Source organism: Punica granatum, chromosome 7 (genome assembly GCF_007655135.1).
Source record: "Punica granatum isolate Tunisia-2019 chromosome 7, ASM765513v2, whole genome shotgun sequence".
Lineage (NCBI taxonomy): Eukaryota > Viridiplantae > Streptophyta > Magnoliopsida > Myrtales > Lythraceae > Punica > Punica granatum.
This window is the reverse complement of record NC_045133.1, coordinates 25,167,473-25,182,570: the sequence shown is the minus strand read 5'-3', so window position 1 is coordinate 25,182,570 and position 15,098 is coordinate 25,167,473. Positions and strand designations below refer to the sequence as shown.

The following is a 15,098-nucleotide window of genomic DNA, read 5'->3' as shown; positions in this document are numbered from 1 at the left end:
CCTTCCCTCTCCGCCTCCTCCCGGTAGTCGTAACTTCATGTATGTTCTAATACGAATAGTCAATTAGAAAGTAGAAGACATTCGGAACCCGTATTCTTAGAATAGACGGAAAATTTTGCAGACTCATCACATCAAAGCACGTTCTGCAAATAGCAACTGAGCAACAGAGCTCTTTCTGCAAAAAAGTTTACGACATTTTCACTTGCATACATACATAAATACAGTACGGTAAATCAGAGCTAAACTGAAAGAAAGAAACAGCAACCGAGACTCCTCGAAAACCCTTTACGGAGACATCCCGTGTAAGTAAATGTCATCTACTTAAACATAGTATGAAAAATTGACTACAACAGACTGTCCAAAAAATTGATTTACATACTACACACAGCAAAGCTCCGAGACTATCCCCTGTTTGGGAAGATCCCAGAGAAGTTTGGTATCTTATCAACATGCTTAAGGGCGTGCTCTGCGACCTGCCTGGTTCTGTAGTCTCCATGCTGGAAGGCATCCACCAACGCTGTGCCGACGTTTGGATCTCCAGACACTTCCAGGGCTATGTCCTCACTCCTCAGCAGCCTCTCCACAGCCCAAACGGACCTCCTCATCAAGTTATCGGTCCTCTTCTCGAGCAGAACATTGAGAATCGGTCTTATCCCTTCTGCATCACACAGGATTGAAACCCCTCGTTCTATGTCCACCGAATCATCCAACAATGTACAGAGAGCTGCGAGGGAAGCCTCAACCACTCTCTCATTTGTGTGGTCTAGCAGGGCCACTAGCTTCTCCACGGCCTGTCCCTCGACGAGACAGAATGTTTCCCTTAAGGAACATGTCCCATGGTGGAGCCTACATAGTCCAGTTATCACGGGCTGATTACTGAAACATGGGAAGATGATCCCGCAGAATCCCGGGGGCGGTAACTCAGGCAATTTTGTCAAGTTCTTCGATTCCTGTGACAAGTTTTCTAGTGCCATGGCAGACACCATCTGTACCTTGTCGTGCCCATTGAGCTCGAGGAGGTCGATAAAGAGGGCAGCAAGGCTGTTCTGTCGGCACAGTTCAATGGAAGCAGGCTCTTCGGAGAGAATAGAGGTAACCCTTGCAAGGACTCTCACGAGCCCTTCAAAGTAAGGAGTCCTGAACCTTATTCCACGGGCCTCTCCTTGATGAACTTGATAGATTCTTGAGATGATCTGTTGGAAGGCTCCTTCATCGAGCATCTGCCTCGTGAGGCCGAGATCCATCTCTGGAAGCTCTGCTAGAAGCCCAGCAGCTGCCGCTTGCTCCTCGGTGATCACTATATTCTCTGTCACGACCTTAATTAGGCTCCCAAGTTGGCCCACGGCACCACGAAGAGCATCGGCTAATTCATGATCCATGTGAGGGGAGAGGTTATGGAGAAGTTTTATGGAAGCTAACCTCAGATCCCTCTGCGGAGCCTCAATAAACTGAACGAGACTGATGGTGGCACCCGAGCTTTTAATGGCGGAAACAATGCTATGAACTGTAGAGGTAGAGGTTGTGAGCCCAACAAGAACCTGAAGGAGCTTGCACTCGATTGCAGGGCCCGTGTTGCTAATCAGGTGGAGCAGGCTGTGGATTATGTCTTCTGAGACCAAGGTCTGGTGGTCGGACCCAACTGGTATAGAGTCAAAGTCAATGCCCGAGTTGACAATATTAGCAAGGATAGTAGCGGCAACCTCCTTCAATCGCATGGGGAGTTGATTAGCTCCAACCATGAACAGGTCCTTTACAAGAGGAGGGAGAATCCCCGAGTCTATCAAGACCTTGGCACTCGTCTCACAAGCAATCTGGTTTAGGGCTTTTAGAGAGGCTTCTCTTGACTGAATGTTACCACTTTTCATTAAGCTGATCAGCGACGAGCCCACAGATCTGGCCACAAGAACTTTTACGTCATTGTTCAAAGCAAGTTCGCCAAGATAACTAGCCATCGACAGTTTAGTCTCTGATGATCCTGCAGCCATCCAAGTGTTGGTGCCAAATTTGAGTAAAGATTCTAATCATAAAGACTAGCCTAGAAACCATAAAAAGTGAGATAAAACCTATAACAGCACTTGATAATTAAAGAGATCCATGACTTTTAAGAGAAGCCAGAAAGAGCATGGTTTGCAACTATTGATCTTCAATACAGTTCTTTATCTTTACACCGCGACACAAGCTTCATAATCGAGAAATAGGAGAGCAACTATAATCATCCGTACTTCTTTTCCTTCTGTACAAGGATTACTTCAAAATCACAGCATATATATCTAAGCATTTCTGAGGATGATCCTTTCTCCAGAGAAGTTATCTCTAATTAGGCTTAATGAAAGATGTTATGCCTTCCTATTCCATTCATAGTCAACAGCATGATCGCTATAGTCATTAATAGATAATCTAAGTACTAAGAGGATCAATATGGCGATTATTTATTTATTTATTTTTGGCTACTAAGGTCCCGAGAAGTAGACAAATTTAATCAATCTGCTGATGCTGAAGAAAGTATGCAGAGGACTGTGAAATCAAACAAGTACCTTCGAGGAGTTGTGTCAAAAGAGGTTGCAGTCGCCCATTTTCAGCCATCTGCCGCACATTATTCTTACAACTCTCCAGATTTTCTAGTGTTTTCTCAGCCATCTCAACAGTCAAAACATTCTCTGAGTTACTGCTAGACATTCCCACCAAGATGAGAATGGCACCATTTACGGAGCCAATCTTCTCAGACAAGAGCTCAGATTTGGACAGCTCATAAAGTAGAGCAACAGCATCCGCCCTCTCTTTCGATTGTTCATGAGACAAGAACTTTACAATGGTCCGCACAATTTCACCCTCGGCCATTGTTTCCTGCAAGACAAAAGGCACGACATCAGTCCATACCAGTTTGCATCACATAATCCTCGAAAAATTGGTAGAGATTGAGCATTAGGAAACCTTAATATTGGCATCTTCTTCAGCTGAGATCCTAAGTGTTTCCAGAGCTTTGCATCTGACTTGAGGGCTACCGCTCTTTAGCATGTCGATAATCATTGGCAGAAGCCCCATGTTCCTCACTACATGCTTATTCAGCCGGCTCTTCTGACATATATACTGGATAGATTTCAATGCACGCAGAATATCACCTTCAGGACTTGCCAAAGTTAATGACCTCTTAGCCATGTCGAGTTGGGCAGTCTCGTTCCTAGCAGTCCATTCTTCAATGGTGTTCCGCAGGGCAATGCTTGGGTTCAAATCGGCACTTCTCAACTCGTTTAGCGTCAATGGGCAAACCAGTCTCCTTCCACTCTCTCTGCATTCCTTAAACCACTTCTCGATAGCCTCACGTTCAAAAGTTTGACCATTTTCTAAGGTAACAGGATCAAGCATAACCTGTTTCGTTAAAGGGCATATGAATGCCTCGTACATGGGCTCCATATGGAGTCTCTCAAATTGATAACTATCATCAGACTGGCTACCATGGTCGTAACTTTCATCCCAACTTCCAGACATTTGAGCTAATTTGTTATTGCAATAGATAACTGCACCAAAATCAGTGCAGCAAAAGTAAGGAAATAAAACAGAAAAGAAGAAAAAAAGAAATAGAACGAAGTACAGAACAGGAGAAGCTGCAATCCTATTCCCATCAACAATGAAAGGCGACACATAAATATATCATTCCTCATCCTGCTCTATGATGACAATAAGAACCTAGTGAGTACCACGCATTAAGGCAGGCACGAAAACACCACGGACATTCAAATGTCAACAGCAGCATGGAAAAGCTATCTTCAAGCAATTGCGCTGGATATCTCAAAACCACACAAAACTATCAGCTCAGTTTCTCGTTCAACCTAACCCTACAGAAAAATCTGGAAGTGGGCAACTTCTTGCTTTGCAACATGACATCTACTTATTCATCATAAATTGCACAATCCGCCCGCCATCTTCAAGGACTGAAAGAGTAATTCCCATCTATTGTTAAGTCTTTTAAGTTGACCCCCAGGGGGACCTATTCGTCCAAAATGAAGATTTAAGGAAAAGAAGTTCGTAGCAAAGCATGAGCCCGACTACTACTAAGCTCACCGAACCAACAGAAAGCTCACTAAACACAGCACAGTCGACAGAGCCCAACGATGATGGATCAATCCACAATCAAAACGCAAACTTTAGTGGTAGGAGTCGGACATAGCTAAAGCCATGAACTTGAAGAATAAGCAAGAAACTTACGGTACCACCCAATGTTACTGTATCGGATAAGCCACACAGGAAAACCCTAATTCCCAGCTGGAAGATTCCGTCGGATTGGCCTCATCGGCGGCGCCAAAAAAATGGAAGACGCGGGAGCTGATTCTGGCCTCTGAGCGACCCAACTCGCATTGAACGGGCAAGAGGGACCGAGATGGAGACGTGGAAGAGGGTCTGGAGCTGAGATTGAGGATGGAGATGGAGATGGAGACGGAGGAGGAGGAAGGAGAGGGGAGAAGGGAGAAGAGGAAGAAGTTTTAACAGTGGTTGGTTGAAGGCAGAAGGGAGAAAATGGAAAATGTCGGAAATTAATTTATTATTTATTTAATTAATTAAATGAAAATTAGAGACGGGAGGAAAGAGATGACGTGACGATGGCTGTTGACTCGTAGCCTACAGTCGCCGGAGAGATCGACGGAGGGGAGGGACCGGAGTGGGGCCCACTTCACATGTAGTTCCCAGCCTGGCTCTTCCAAATGTCGGCACCTGCGGGACTCCAAGATTCCTGCTTCAATCAGACGTGGATATGACGGCGGCTGGCTCGGTATCGATGCCGCAGCGTATTCCACTTAATGTCCGATCGCCTCGGAACCAATATAACCTTCCAAACCCCGGTTGAGTTCAATACTCGTTACGGATGATCGGTGATTGAAACCAGAATGCAGAATTCGTCTCTCGAGAAAACTGCGTGTACTGTGATTATCGATGTGCATCTTATACGGTCCTGAATATGGGAAGCACATTCCCTGATCAACAAGTGCATGATTGTCGAACTGGAGATATTTATGATCATCAATGGGTCCGAATTTCTAACCTCGCCGAGCAACCACGAGACCATCCCTAGACAGCCCGACCTTTTCAGCAGGCCGGCAGTTATGTCTCGTTATGTTTGTGTATTCATCTGTCTTTCAAAGATCTTATTAATGGCTTCGCTGTCAAACATTAAACATAAAACAACACAAAACAAAACAAAACGCGATAGTACTTCAATAAAATAAAAAAAATGATGGTTTCATTCAAATGATTATTGTATTTGTTTTTCTCTGCACACGACTCGCGACATCTGAGCCATGACTGATACATGTCAAAAATCACGTAACAACCGAAATGAGCTACTCGACTTGATCAGCAGAAAATCGATACAGGGGGTAACTAAATAAAAGCCAAAGGTTCGTATAATTTTGTGCATACACTACAGGGAGTATGCGAAAATAAATACTGACTTGTGCTTCAATCACGGAGTCCTCCAATAGTTGAATCCAACTGCCGCCAACTAGCAGATTTCTTCAGCAGATATCTTCAGCGAATATGATGTCGTAGATGAATTCAACTGCAGATACATAATCAAGCATGGAGAAAATGGGTCGCATTAGAATGGTGAATAATGGACAGACTATGAAGGATTCAACAGCCGGAATCGAGCATATTTCTTATGTGAAATCCACTACGAACCTTCTTCCTTGGGGATGTTAGGTTGATCGATCAATAGTTGCTGCAGGGCACCTAGGTCACCAACCCTGCAACATAAACCATCCACTAAGATGCGAACAGATAACAATGCAGAACGCATAGATCATAATAGCATCTTCGTGGACGAATCTCACAATAAACATATCTTAGATTGTCCTAGAAACAGGCAAGGAAATGGGCAGTTCAAAGTATTTCATGTGAAGTCTTGAGTCGACATTCATGAGAACGGAAGACACCAGTGTTTATGAATTGCCAACGGGAAAAGGAGAAGGACATTTGTTCATGAAAGGCGGACTCTTCCTGTTTCATTTGAAAAGGGAAAAGCACGATTATTACCTCGGCCTCAAGATTAGTGTTGGAAGTGCCGATACAATCGATGATTTTAGAATATACCTGGAAGAAAAGGAGCCAAGTCATCATGAAAAAGTTTACTTCGAAATATATATGTACAGGTAATGCAGAAGAGATCTTGTCGAATCATCGGTGAAAATTCATTTTGTATGCAGCGAGAAAAAACCTCACTTTTCACGGTTCTCCCACTCAGACCAAATTCCAAGTTCAACCACAAGACGGTGCATACCAATATTAAACTAGTCAAAATTGGAAGAAGTGCAGATCATGATGAGTTCCATACTCGGACTGATGCATATCGCGGAGAAGCATTAAACCATCTAAGCAATCCTGTAAAGTCGGCTTCACACCGATTCTCTGCTGCAACTGCTTCACTGTCAGCTGACCCGAGCCTGCTTTAACGAGCTGCCTACTGTCCCGAAGAATCTTCTCGAGTGACAGAACAATCCCGCGGAACTCCTCCCTGTAAGATCAAACCATCTACATGAACATTCACGTCAATGATCATAATACTCAACTAATCCAAACTACTCAAAACGGAAAACCAATTTGACATTATCGAGACAGATGCGCCAAATTCTTCGGTTTCAGCTGTGAATGCTTACAGGGTCTTATTCAATGAGAGCAAAATTATCTCCAACGATTCCATCTGCTTCCCCACGACAGCCTCTACAATCCCATCTACGCAGCTCAAACTTCCGTAATTTTTACTCTCTTGAATAACCTAATGAAAATCAAAGCACAGAATTAACATTCTTCGCATCCATGGTTACGCAGATGGTAAACAGGAAGAACAAGTACCGGCAGTCTCTCGATGATCGACAAGGCGTTCCTGTACTGGGAGACCAGCCGAGCTTGGAGCTCCCCCCATCGGTCCATCTCCTCCCTGGCCTTCCTAAACTTCTGTTGGTACTTCTTCACTATCGCGTCCATCGCAGCTGAAAGTTTACACTGGTGACTGCTCGGAATTGAGCTGCAGGGTGAACGAAAGGAACGGAACAGTCTCGGAGGTAGAGAAAGAGATAAGGCTGGGAAGGGAAATTGAAGAACGCCGACGACACAGACACCGCACGCCGGAGCAGCGATCCCGGAGCCGGCTTTGGGAAGGAGAGACGGGAAGGAGGACGGAGACACAGATGGGTTAATGGGCCTAATCGACTTCGTTTTGGGCTGAGGCTCAAGAGGCTTCTCTTTTAGGCACGGCCCATTTAAGATAATTAGAGAAAAGAGCCATTAGATTATCATTTATCCCTTTATTTTCTGATATACATACATACATACATACAATTGATGAAATATAAGAAGATTGATGCATTTTAGCTGTGCAATGGCGGCTTAAATTTCATTTCGGCATATTCAGTACAAAATTATCGAATACTTCCTCTCAGTACAGACTAGTGTTCCAAGTGAGAAAAATCGGTCGGGCTTTGTTTACTCGACAGTTCAAAGATGTCATGTCGACAAGAATTTTCATAGTCTGTAACGCGAATAGTCAATTATCTCCAGACCAGTGGATAGCATTGCAGAAAACGTTCCTAACTTATTTCTCACACCATAGTAAGTTCTTCTCAGTTCAAAAATTGGACGCGAAACACATGACCTTCTCGTGTCATGTACTCCAAGAATCAACAAGAATACAATACATACCCGCAATCATCTCGAAGAATAAAAAACAACAATACAAGGCACATCGGATCATATTTTACAAAAAAAAAATCCCAGCTTCACACGAGCTATACAGTGCACAGCACTCGGAAAAGAATTCATCACGATAAAAGGAACCTGAGCAGAACACCTTGAGGAGAGGAGCAAGTCGGGAATAAATTGGCTCGAGCAGTGACGTACTCTATAACCGCCAGATTAAAATGCATTCCAGTTGTCTGAACTCTTCTTTGGGGTCTCGGAAGAGACCTTAAAGGGTCCAGAAGCTCCGAAGGGGTCGTTGTCATCGAAGGAAGAGAACCCACGGCTGTGGCCACCAGAGTCCTTGGAACTGCTAATGGAATCGAACCTCGTGAACCTGTCAGGCTGGGAGAAGTCCTTGCTACTGCTGATGGAGTCGAATCTCGTGAACCTATCGGGCTGGGAGGAGGAGAAGAATCCACCAGCATCGGATGTTGTTCTGAAGGAATCAAACCTTGACAAGTTGTCGAAGTAGCTATCCCCTGCCTCACTGTACCTTGGGGAGGAGTCCCCGAACTTGGAGGCAGGGGTTGGGGGGACAGAGTCCTCGAAGAATGGACTCCTCGTTGGAAAGGCATTACTATCGGAAGATGGAGAACCTGTATTTATCGGCTTCACACCAAAGTCACTATCTCCGAAGGAGTAGGAAGTTGAATCCTGAAAAACATAATCGATATATTGCCAAACATCAGGAGAATAAAACTAACCTGATAATAGAATTCTTTCTTAACAATAGATTCATGACGGGTTGGTTAAGGAGCTAGAGATGTAGTCCGAGGCACAGCTTTCCCCGCATAATTTTATTTAATTTTTTTTCCCTTATCTAGAAGGACTGCCCACATAGGCTTCCTGAATAAGCTGCAAGTTAAATTGTTCGGTGGGCTTTTGAGTATTCATGAGCTCCGGAGGTGTAAGATGAGATAGAAATTGTCTCCACATGGAGTGTGTCACAAACAGAAGAAACATACTACGGGTTTTCAGCACGATGTCCTCTTTTTTTCCACCAAGATTTCATCCAGAGGGCCATCAACACGAGGATTGAACCAAATGTCATGCTAAAAGAGACTCGGGATTGATTAAAAGAGAATTATTTCAGAAAGTTGGAGCTCACCTTGGTATTGAAACCCCAGACGGAATCCACATCATCGTTATTGCCAAAGGTGCCCCAGTTTGAATCATCAAAACTCCTGTTCCAGCATACGAAGGAGCTTACAATACTGAGGTAATTGGATAAAAGAAACCACAAGGAATTATCAGAGACAGAGATATCTGCCAGTTAGGTTCCTGGAAATTGGAAAACTTTTTCGACCTTCCATTGTTCCTTGTTCTAGAAATAAAGGTAAAAAAACAAGGACATGACGTGGAACCTGAAATACTTTTTCCTTCACTTCCTTCGATTTTGGACATTATTTGAAAGACGGAAAACTAGAAAACCAGGACCAGTTTCATAAAACCGAACAAGTGAAGTTTGCTATTGAGCACAAAAGTTGACCTATGTACCTGTGAGTATCTGCATCTCCTTCAGAACTCTTTTCAAAATGGGGATCAGAGAAAGCTCGGGATGGACTCTCTGGAGTAGTCCTTCCTAGTGGGCTCCCATGAGGGCTTCTTCCTGAGCCATCTTCGCTGTTGTTATACAAGGATTCACTATCGAAAGCCTGTTCTACCCCACTGAAAGGGCTAGAATGCTTTCCATCATCGTTTGAAAATAAATCGGCGGGAGAGCCATTCTCTGGAGAAGCAACATTTCTCTGCACAGGAGTAGATTTTGCTTTCTCGCCGAAAGAGAGCTCATTGCCGAACCCTGCGTAAGAACAACAGATCCTTTTTTCAGGCTATTCACATACAACATTCTTTAAGGTGCGTGAAATAGTTAATGAACATGGCCTGATGAAGTCAAAGCAGACTTCGGTGAAATGAAGCAAATTTTCAAAAACTAGGCCACTACATCTAGGAATTGAAGCGGGATTGGTTCTAAGAAAAACCTGATCAACAGCCCATTGGAGAAGCTGATATTATACTACTTCAACCTGGCTATTGCAGTGATCTGCCTAGTTTTTGCTTTGAGTCGATCCCATATTCAATTTATTCCTTTCGAATTATCTATTACAGTATTCTTATAAATCCAGTTGGACGGGTTGAAAACTACTTGACTCATCAAAACAAAAGCATGGCCAGTTCAATTGAATAAATGTGATATTGCCTACCTTCATCTTCAAACTTGTCCCATTCTTCATCCCAAACAGCAGCTCCCTCTTGAATACCAGGATGCCAGCCTAAGAAATAGTGGGTAAACAAACATAAGTTAACAAATCACAATATGAACATGAGCAACTCCTACACATTGCATTTGAGAAAATAGAGATCGAACCAATTACTGTCCAAATAAAATTCTCAAAATTACAAAAAACATGAGGCAGAAGCTTACCACCAGGGAGCACAATCAATGCTGTCGGTTTGACATCTATGCTGAGTTTCTTACAGCGATCAACTAGACCCCTCATTAGCTCGTCAAGATCCGATTGAATACGATCAGCTCGGACCTACACATGCCACAGGAAACGAAGCCAGGATTCTAGCAATAAAGGATCATCTATACACCTCAAACTTGCACTGCTGAGCAAAACGTAAATTACCTGAAGAATACCATCAGCACTGCCGCCTTGTTCCATCTTAACAATGGCCTGCTGCAACTCCATCCTCCTCTCCTGTTATAAAGATGCTATTAAGATCGCGAAAAAGGAAGATATCCACATTCTCGAATAACAATTGAATGAGGAAAACCACTTGAGCAGAGAAATTACCTGAATGTCCCGAAACGTTGCCTCCTCAACAGTCAATTTAGATGCTATTTCAGCGACTTGCTTGTACTTCTCTTCATACTTTTTGGCAAGTAACTCAGCCTATCAAACAAGTTTATTACAAATGATAATTAAAAGTTAAAATCTGAAGTGATAGAGCAACAATTAAGTCTAATTAAAAGTTAAAAATCTGAAGTGATGGAGCAATAATTAAGTCTAACAATACTTCTCGTTTATCTGCAATTGCCCTCTCAGTAATCTCATTCAGCTTGTTGTCGCATCTGCTCTTAAATAGAACCTGACATTAAAGCAACATTAGACAGAAAACTAGAAAAAGAAAAAAACAACTAGAGTTAAAGCTAAAGAGAACTACATACATAACAATGAAATTTTCTCAAATACATAGTGGCATGATATTGGCAATAATTTCTCTACATGAATTTTTTAGTTTACCTTTAGAAATTTCTTGAACATTTAAGATTGACAAAAGAATTACAATCATTATATATTTAAACCATCCAAGGAATCAAAGTACATATAAATCAAAGCATAAAGTAAACTACTCACAAGATCTTGCATTTTTGTGCGGTAGAACTCAAGCTTCTCCTTGGAATCCAAAATTATCTTTTCTTCAACCTAACATTTTTGAAAGAGCATTAGAAAATTTTAAAAAGAAATATCACTGTTAGAATTTAAATTATCAAGGTCCTGCTACATATGCACATCCAACATCAGAACTGCCCTATAAGTTTCTCAATGATGACAATGAGGGCTACAAAAAGAAACAGATGCTAAAAATTTTGAACTATTAGAACTTTAAGATAATATTCCAAAGCCACGAGCTTCAACTATCCTTTGTTCCCAGAATTAGTGCCAAAGGTGGACTAGAGAGGCATAAAATTCAGTTCTGATGTATTTAGACCGCTCTATAATTTAACCTCTCACTCCCTGGCCAAATTAATACATCACCGAGATTTGTAGGTCGTAATCTTATCATCTAAACCTCCTTCCATTCCCTCCTTTCAAATTATCTATTCCATGGTACAGACTTGCCAATTCAGAAAGGAAGAAAATTAAAATTAGTTCTACACAAACAAATTAAAGATATATCAAAATAACGAGAAGTGCCTTTTTTCCCGTAGCTGTCGCCTCTTGAAGATTGGAATCAGACTGATCCACACCATCCGTTTGATTCAAAAATGAATCCCCCAAGACTGTGGCACTCAAATCTCGTTGACCAGTTTTGGCGCCATCAGCTTGCGGAAACTGCATTGGTGGCCTCGGAGGTCTCGGACCAGGAGCCATTGGTCTAGCACCGGGCATCCCTTGCTGTGGCCCAAAACCTAACCGCAGAATTCAAAACATAGTTGGTCATAAATGTCTCAATTGGTTAAAGGACAAGAGAAAACGTTAAGAAAGAAGTAATACCAGGACTTGGAGCCGGGCCCCAAGCAGCATTTCCATAAGGAACTTTTGGAGCACCTGTCATGTTCAACAGTGTCTCGTCGTACATAACATTACTAGGAAGTGCCGAGGGAAGAGGACGGCCTTCCCTGTAGCGCTCCATCAAATACAAAGCAAAGCAAAATTCCCTCACAGAAAGCATGCTGTCATTGTCCTGATCGGATAAGTCCCACACCTGCTTTAAAATCTCTGGAAAGGCCAAGGAACAAATCAGATATCTTCTAGGCAAGGAAGACTGGCAGAACCCTTCTTCAGGTGTCCCCGCAGGATACAAAAGAGCATGCCACAATCAAGTACCAGAGAAGCGGAGAGAAGAATAGTGGCTGCCAAGCAGATGCTTCCTTGGAGATGATTAATCACCATAAATGGAATATCAACTTAACTTAATTATTCTTTTCCTCTTGATTCCTTTATATCTAACTCAAGATCATTTGTTACAAAGGAAAACAATGTAACAACATTCGAAAGGATAAAGTATGTTGCAATATATTATCAGAAGATAAATGCCTAATCTCGGATATGAACTCTCTCAGGAAAGAGCTTTTTTAATTAAATAAAAGGGATGGGATTTACCTCTTGGTAGTCTCCAACTTAAGAACAGATTCCTAGCCTGCTCTCCAGTAATTTTCCCATCCCTGTCCGTGTCAACTTCCATAAAAACCTTCGTGTACTTCTGAACATCAGCAACTTTCATCTTCGGCCAAGGCATCTGGGAAGTGTTAGAAGTAGAATTCCCCCCAGCAGCTGAAATGGCAGGGGCACCAAATGAGGTAGAAGCAGAACCTTGGGGGGAAACCTGCAGGCTCGAGCTCGCCGGTGTCTGCGGCCGTGGAGGCTGACCACTGGTAGGGCCTCTTAAAAATGAACCTAACGAATCTAGTGGATTGGGCTTATCCGATGTCTGTGGACCACCAGAAACTGGAGGAGTGGCAGGTACACTGTTGACGGAAGGAGAAGGCACAGAAGGTTCTGGTTTTGGTTGAGATGGGTTGGCAGAAAATAGATCGTTTCCAAAACCTGAACTCGGAGCAGGGCCATTGCCAGAAACAACCAATGCTTTAGAGTTGCTAATCATCGGTTGTGACAGCGAAGTAACCGGAGATTGTGGCCTTACAGGTCCTGTCGGTGCTTGATTCATCCCTACAGGTCCTCTTGGAGCTCCACCAGACATTCCACTAGCCCAATTATTGGAAACATTAGCATTGGGCAAAATAGGGCCCACCATACTACCCCTAGGAAAAGCTGGAGCTGAATTAGGCTGTGGTGGACGAACTGAAGGAGCAACCGGCATGCTTTGAGGCGGTCTCGGTGACTGAGTGTGTTGAGGAGGAAAGTACTGTTGGTTCTGAGCTGCATTAGGTGCTTGAGATGATGGCAAAGCCGGGGGGGCCATTTGTCCAGCAGACGCAGCAGATGGTTGGCTTGAATAAGGTGCAGGTTTGGCAGGAAGATTAATTTGTGGCGGAGGAATTTTAGCTGCAGCCGGACCATATAAAGCGGCCTTCACTATTTCAGGTGTCAATTCCCTTTTACTCTGTGCCACAGTCACAAGTCTGAGAGCATTATAAAACTCCGGCCGACCAAGGAAGCCAGTCTGACGCTGATCGGCATGCATCCATATCTGGAGATCACAAAAACAACTCAGTAAGTACGACTCAATTCAATCAAAGATACAACAGGGAAAAAAAGGCAGAATGCTTCCAAAAAGAACATGAACAAAAGTAACCCCTCAACTATTTTAGCATCATTGCAACAACCTCCAGAACCCATAACATAGCAAACACGCAAAGTCCATAGAAACAAAATAACGTGAAGAAAATTTCAGATCAAGGAGTATTTCGGTACTCTTAACATGATAGAGGCAGACCCCATTATTTCTGAGGTAATAAGAAGTCCGGTCCAAATGCTTCGATGCCAATGAGTCACTTATAAGCGGAAAAGTGCAACAGATAGACAGGAGCTAAAGGGTAACCAGACATATATACTCCCAAAGCTATGCACATAATATTTCAATGTTCTCCACGAGAATTTTCCCGAATTCATTTCCCTAATCCACACCAAATGGCGACGTGACTGCCCGAGTCCCGAACTTACACCGAGACATCTCAAGTTCTCAACAGATTAGAAAAACACTTCCATATTGCTCTATGCAAAGCTAGCAGGAGCAATGGAAATCGGAGCTCTAGTAGTACAGCAGATGTCATTCTCACTCAGTTTCTACCACTTCAAAACCTTAGAAAATGCAGCTTCGAGCTTCTTCCCATCCATAATTTCTACCACTTCCTATCAATCAATACCAAGCACCAACGAGTATTTCGATTCAGGAGAGCTTCAAGAACCCATACTTCCATCGCGCTCGATTCAAATAAAGCATTCAGAGAGTGAGATAGGGAGGAGGGGGAAGAAGGGGGAGGGACCTGAGCGAGGACGTGTTTGGGAAGGTTGGATCCTTGGAAGAAGGCGACGGCTTCAGCTCCACTGATCCTGCCATCGCCGTCCAAATCCGCACTCTTGAAGAAGGCCTCGAATAGGTCCATGCTCGAAATCGAGCTAAGATCAAACGCAGTGTCTGCAGAGGAGTAGGAACGGCCACGAGCCGATCCAATGGAAGAGGACGCCGGTGGTCAGATCGGAGAAACGGGCAATTGTGCAGAGATCAGAAGGGAAAACGCCGAGAGAGAGACAGAGACAGAGACAGGGGGGCAGAGGGAGAGAAGAGACCTCCCATAAGCGGAAACGTTTCGGGGGTTCAAGTGGAAACTTCTGTTCTTTCCTTTCTCGATGGCAATTATTTTATTTTTATTCTATAGTTTTAATTTCTCAATTAATTTTTTTTGGGTGATAGGTAAATTAACTTATTCTTGGTTAAAAAACGCGAGTTATTGTACTAATCCCGATTCGAGCATCAGCTTCGGTGGTGTTGACCCCGTCATGAGAGCGGTGAAATGCTTCCATGTAAATTTAAGCAGGAAAATAATAATGAAACTATTTTCAAATCATCTATTGTTGCTGTTGGAGATTTCGTATTTGCTTGCTCGGTCCCAACTGATCCAACTATCGTGGAACCGAGCCTTGGTGGTTGATTCCCGAGTCGAAGCGCCTGAGTGC

At 43.3% G+C, this 15,098-nt stretch overlaps 3 protein-coding genes across 3 annotated transcripts; all 3 read right to left on the bottom strand.

Moving 5' to 3' along the window:
* Positions 1 to 126: 126 nt before the first annotated feature.
* LOC116215118 (U-box domain-containing protein 44-like) lies at positions 127 to 4,519 on the bottom strand. Its single transcript, XM_031550699.1, has 4 exons — positions 4,204 to 4,519; positions 2,932 to 3,515; positions 2,535 to 2,844; positions 127 to 1,975 (listed from the first exon to the last, which is right to left on the bottom strand). The coding sequence occupies exons 2-4, from the start codon at positions 3,484 to 3,486 to the stop codon at positions 402 to 404; spliced, it is 2,439 nt and encodes an 812-aa protein (XP_031406559.1). The 5' UTR covers positions 3,487 to 3,515; positions 4,204 to 4,519; the 3' UTR covers positions 127 to 401.
* Positions 4,520 to 5,203: 684 nt separating this feature from the next.
* LOC116215123 (uncharacterized protein At5g43822) lies at positions 5,204 to 7,187 on the bottom strand. The gene is made up of 6 exons (XM_031550715.1): positions 6,844 to 7,187; positions 6,648 to 6,766; positions 6,326 to 6,505; positions 6,028 to 6,084; positions 5,674 to 5,738; positions 5,204 to 5,551 (listed from the first exon to the last, which is right to left on the bottom strand). Exons 1-6 carry the CDS (start codon positions 6,973 to 6,975, stop codon positions 5,508 to 5,510), a joined length of 597 nt encoding a protein of 198 aa, XP_031406575.1. The 5' UTR covers positions 6,976 to 7,187; the 3' UTR covers positions 5,204 to 5,507.
* Positions 7,188 to 7,562: 375 nt separating this feature from the next.
* LOC116215117 (epidermal growth factor receptor substrate 15-like 1) lies at positions 7,563 to 14,758 on the bottom strand. Its single transcript, XM_031550698.1, has 13 exons — positions 14,408 to 14,758; positions 12,564 to 13,611; positions 11,955 to 12,179; positions 11,655 to 11,869; positions 11,094 to 11,162; positions 10,753 to 10,824; positions 10,530 to 10,628; positions 10,362 to 10,433; positions 10,154 to 10,268; positions 9,933 to 10,001; positions 9,226 to 9,529; positions 8,837 to 8,912; positions 7,563 to 8,382 (listed from the first exon to the last, which is right to left on the bottom strand). The coding sequence occupies exons 1-13, from the start codon at positions 14,525 to 14,527 to the stop codon at positions 7,903 to 7,905; spliced, it is 2,964 nt and encodes a 987-aa protein (XP_031406558.1). The 5' UTR covers positions 14,528 to 14,758; the 3' UTR covers positions 7,563 to 7,902.
* Between the last annotated feature and the right edge of the window lie 340 nt (positions 14,759 to 15,098).

Coding starts and splice junctions, on each gene's coding strand:
- LOC116215118 (XM_031550699.1), bottom strand. CDS start 3,486: ATGTCTGGAAGTTGGGATGAAAGTTACGACCATGGTAGCCAGTCTGAT. Junction 2,845..2,931: donor AAGAAGATGCCAATATTAAG/GTTTCCTAATGC, acceptor TTTGTCTTGCAG/GAAACAATGGCCGAGGGTGA. Junction 1,976..2,534: donor TTTGACACAACTCCTCGAAG/GTACTTGTTTGA, acceptor GGATGGCTGCAG/GATCATCAGAGACTAAACTG.
- LOC116215123 (XM_031550715.1), bottom strand. CDS start 6,975: ATGGACGCGATAGTGAAGAAGTACCAACAGAAGTTTAGGAAGGCCAGG. Junction 5,739..6,027: donor ACACTAATCTTGAGGCCGAG/GTAATAATCGTG, acceptor TTTATGTTGCAG/GGTTGGTGACCTAGGTGCCC. Junction 5,552..5,673: donor TAACATCCCCAAGGAAGAAG/GTTCGTAGTGGA, acceptor ATGTATCTGCAG/TTGAATTCATCTACGACATC.
- LOC116215117 (XM_031550698.1), bottom strand. CDS start 14,527: ATGGACCTATTCGAGGCCTTCTTCAAGAGTGCGGATTTGGACGGCGAT. Junction 11,870..11,954: donor GGGCCCGGCTCCAAGTCCTG/GTATTACTTCTT, acceptor TTCTGCGGTTAG/GTTTTGGGCCACAGCAAGGG. Junction 11,163..11,654: donor CGACAGCTACGGGAAAAAAG/GCACTTCTCGTT, acceptor CAAAAATGTTAG/GTTGAAGAAAAGATAATTTT.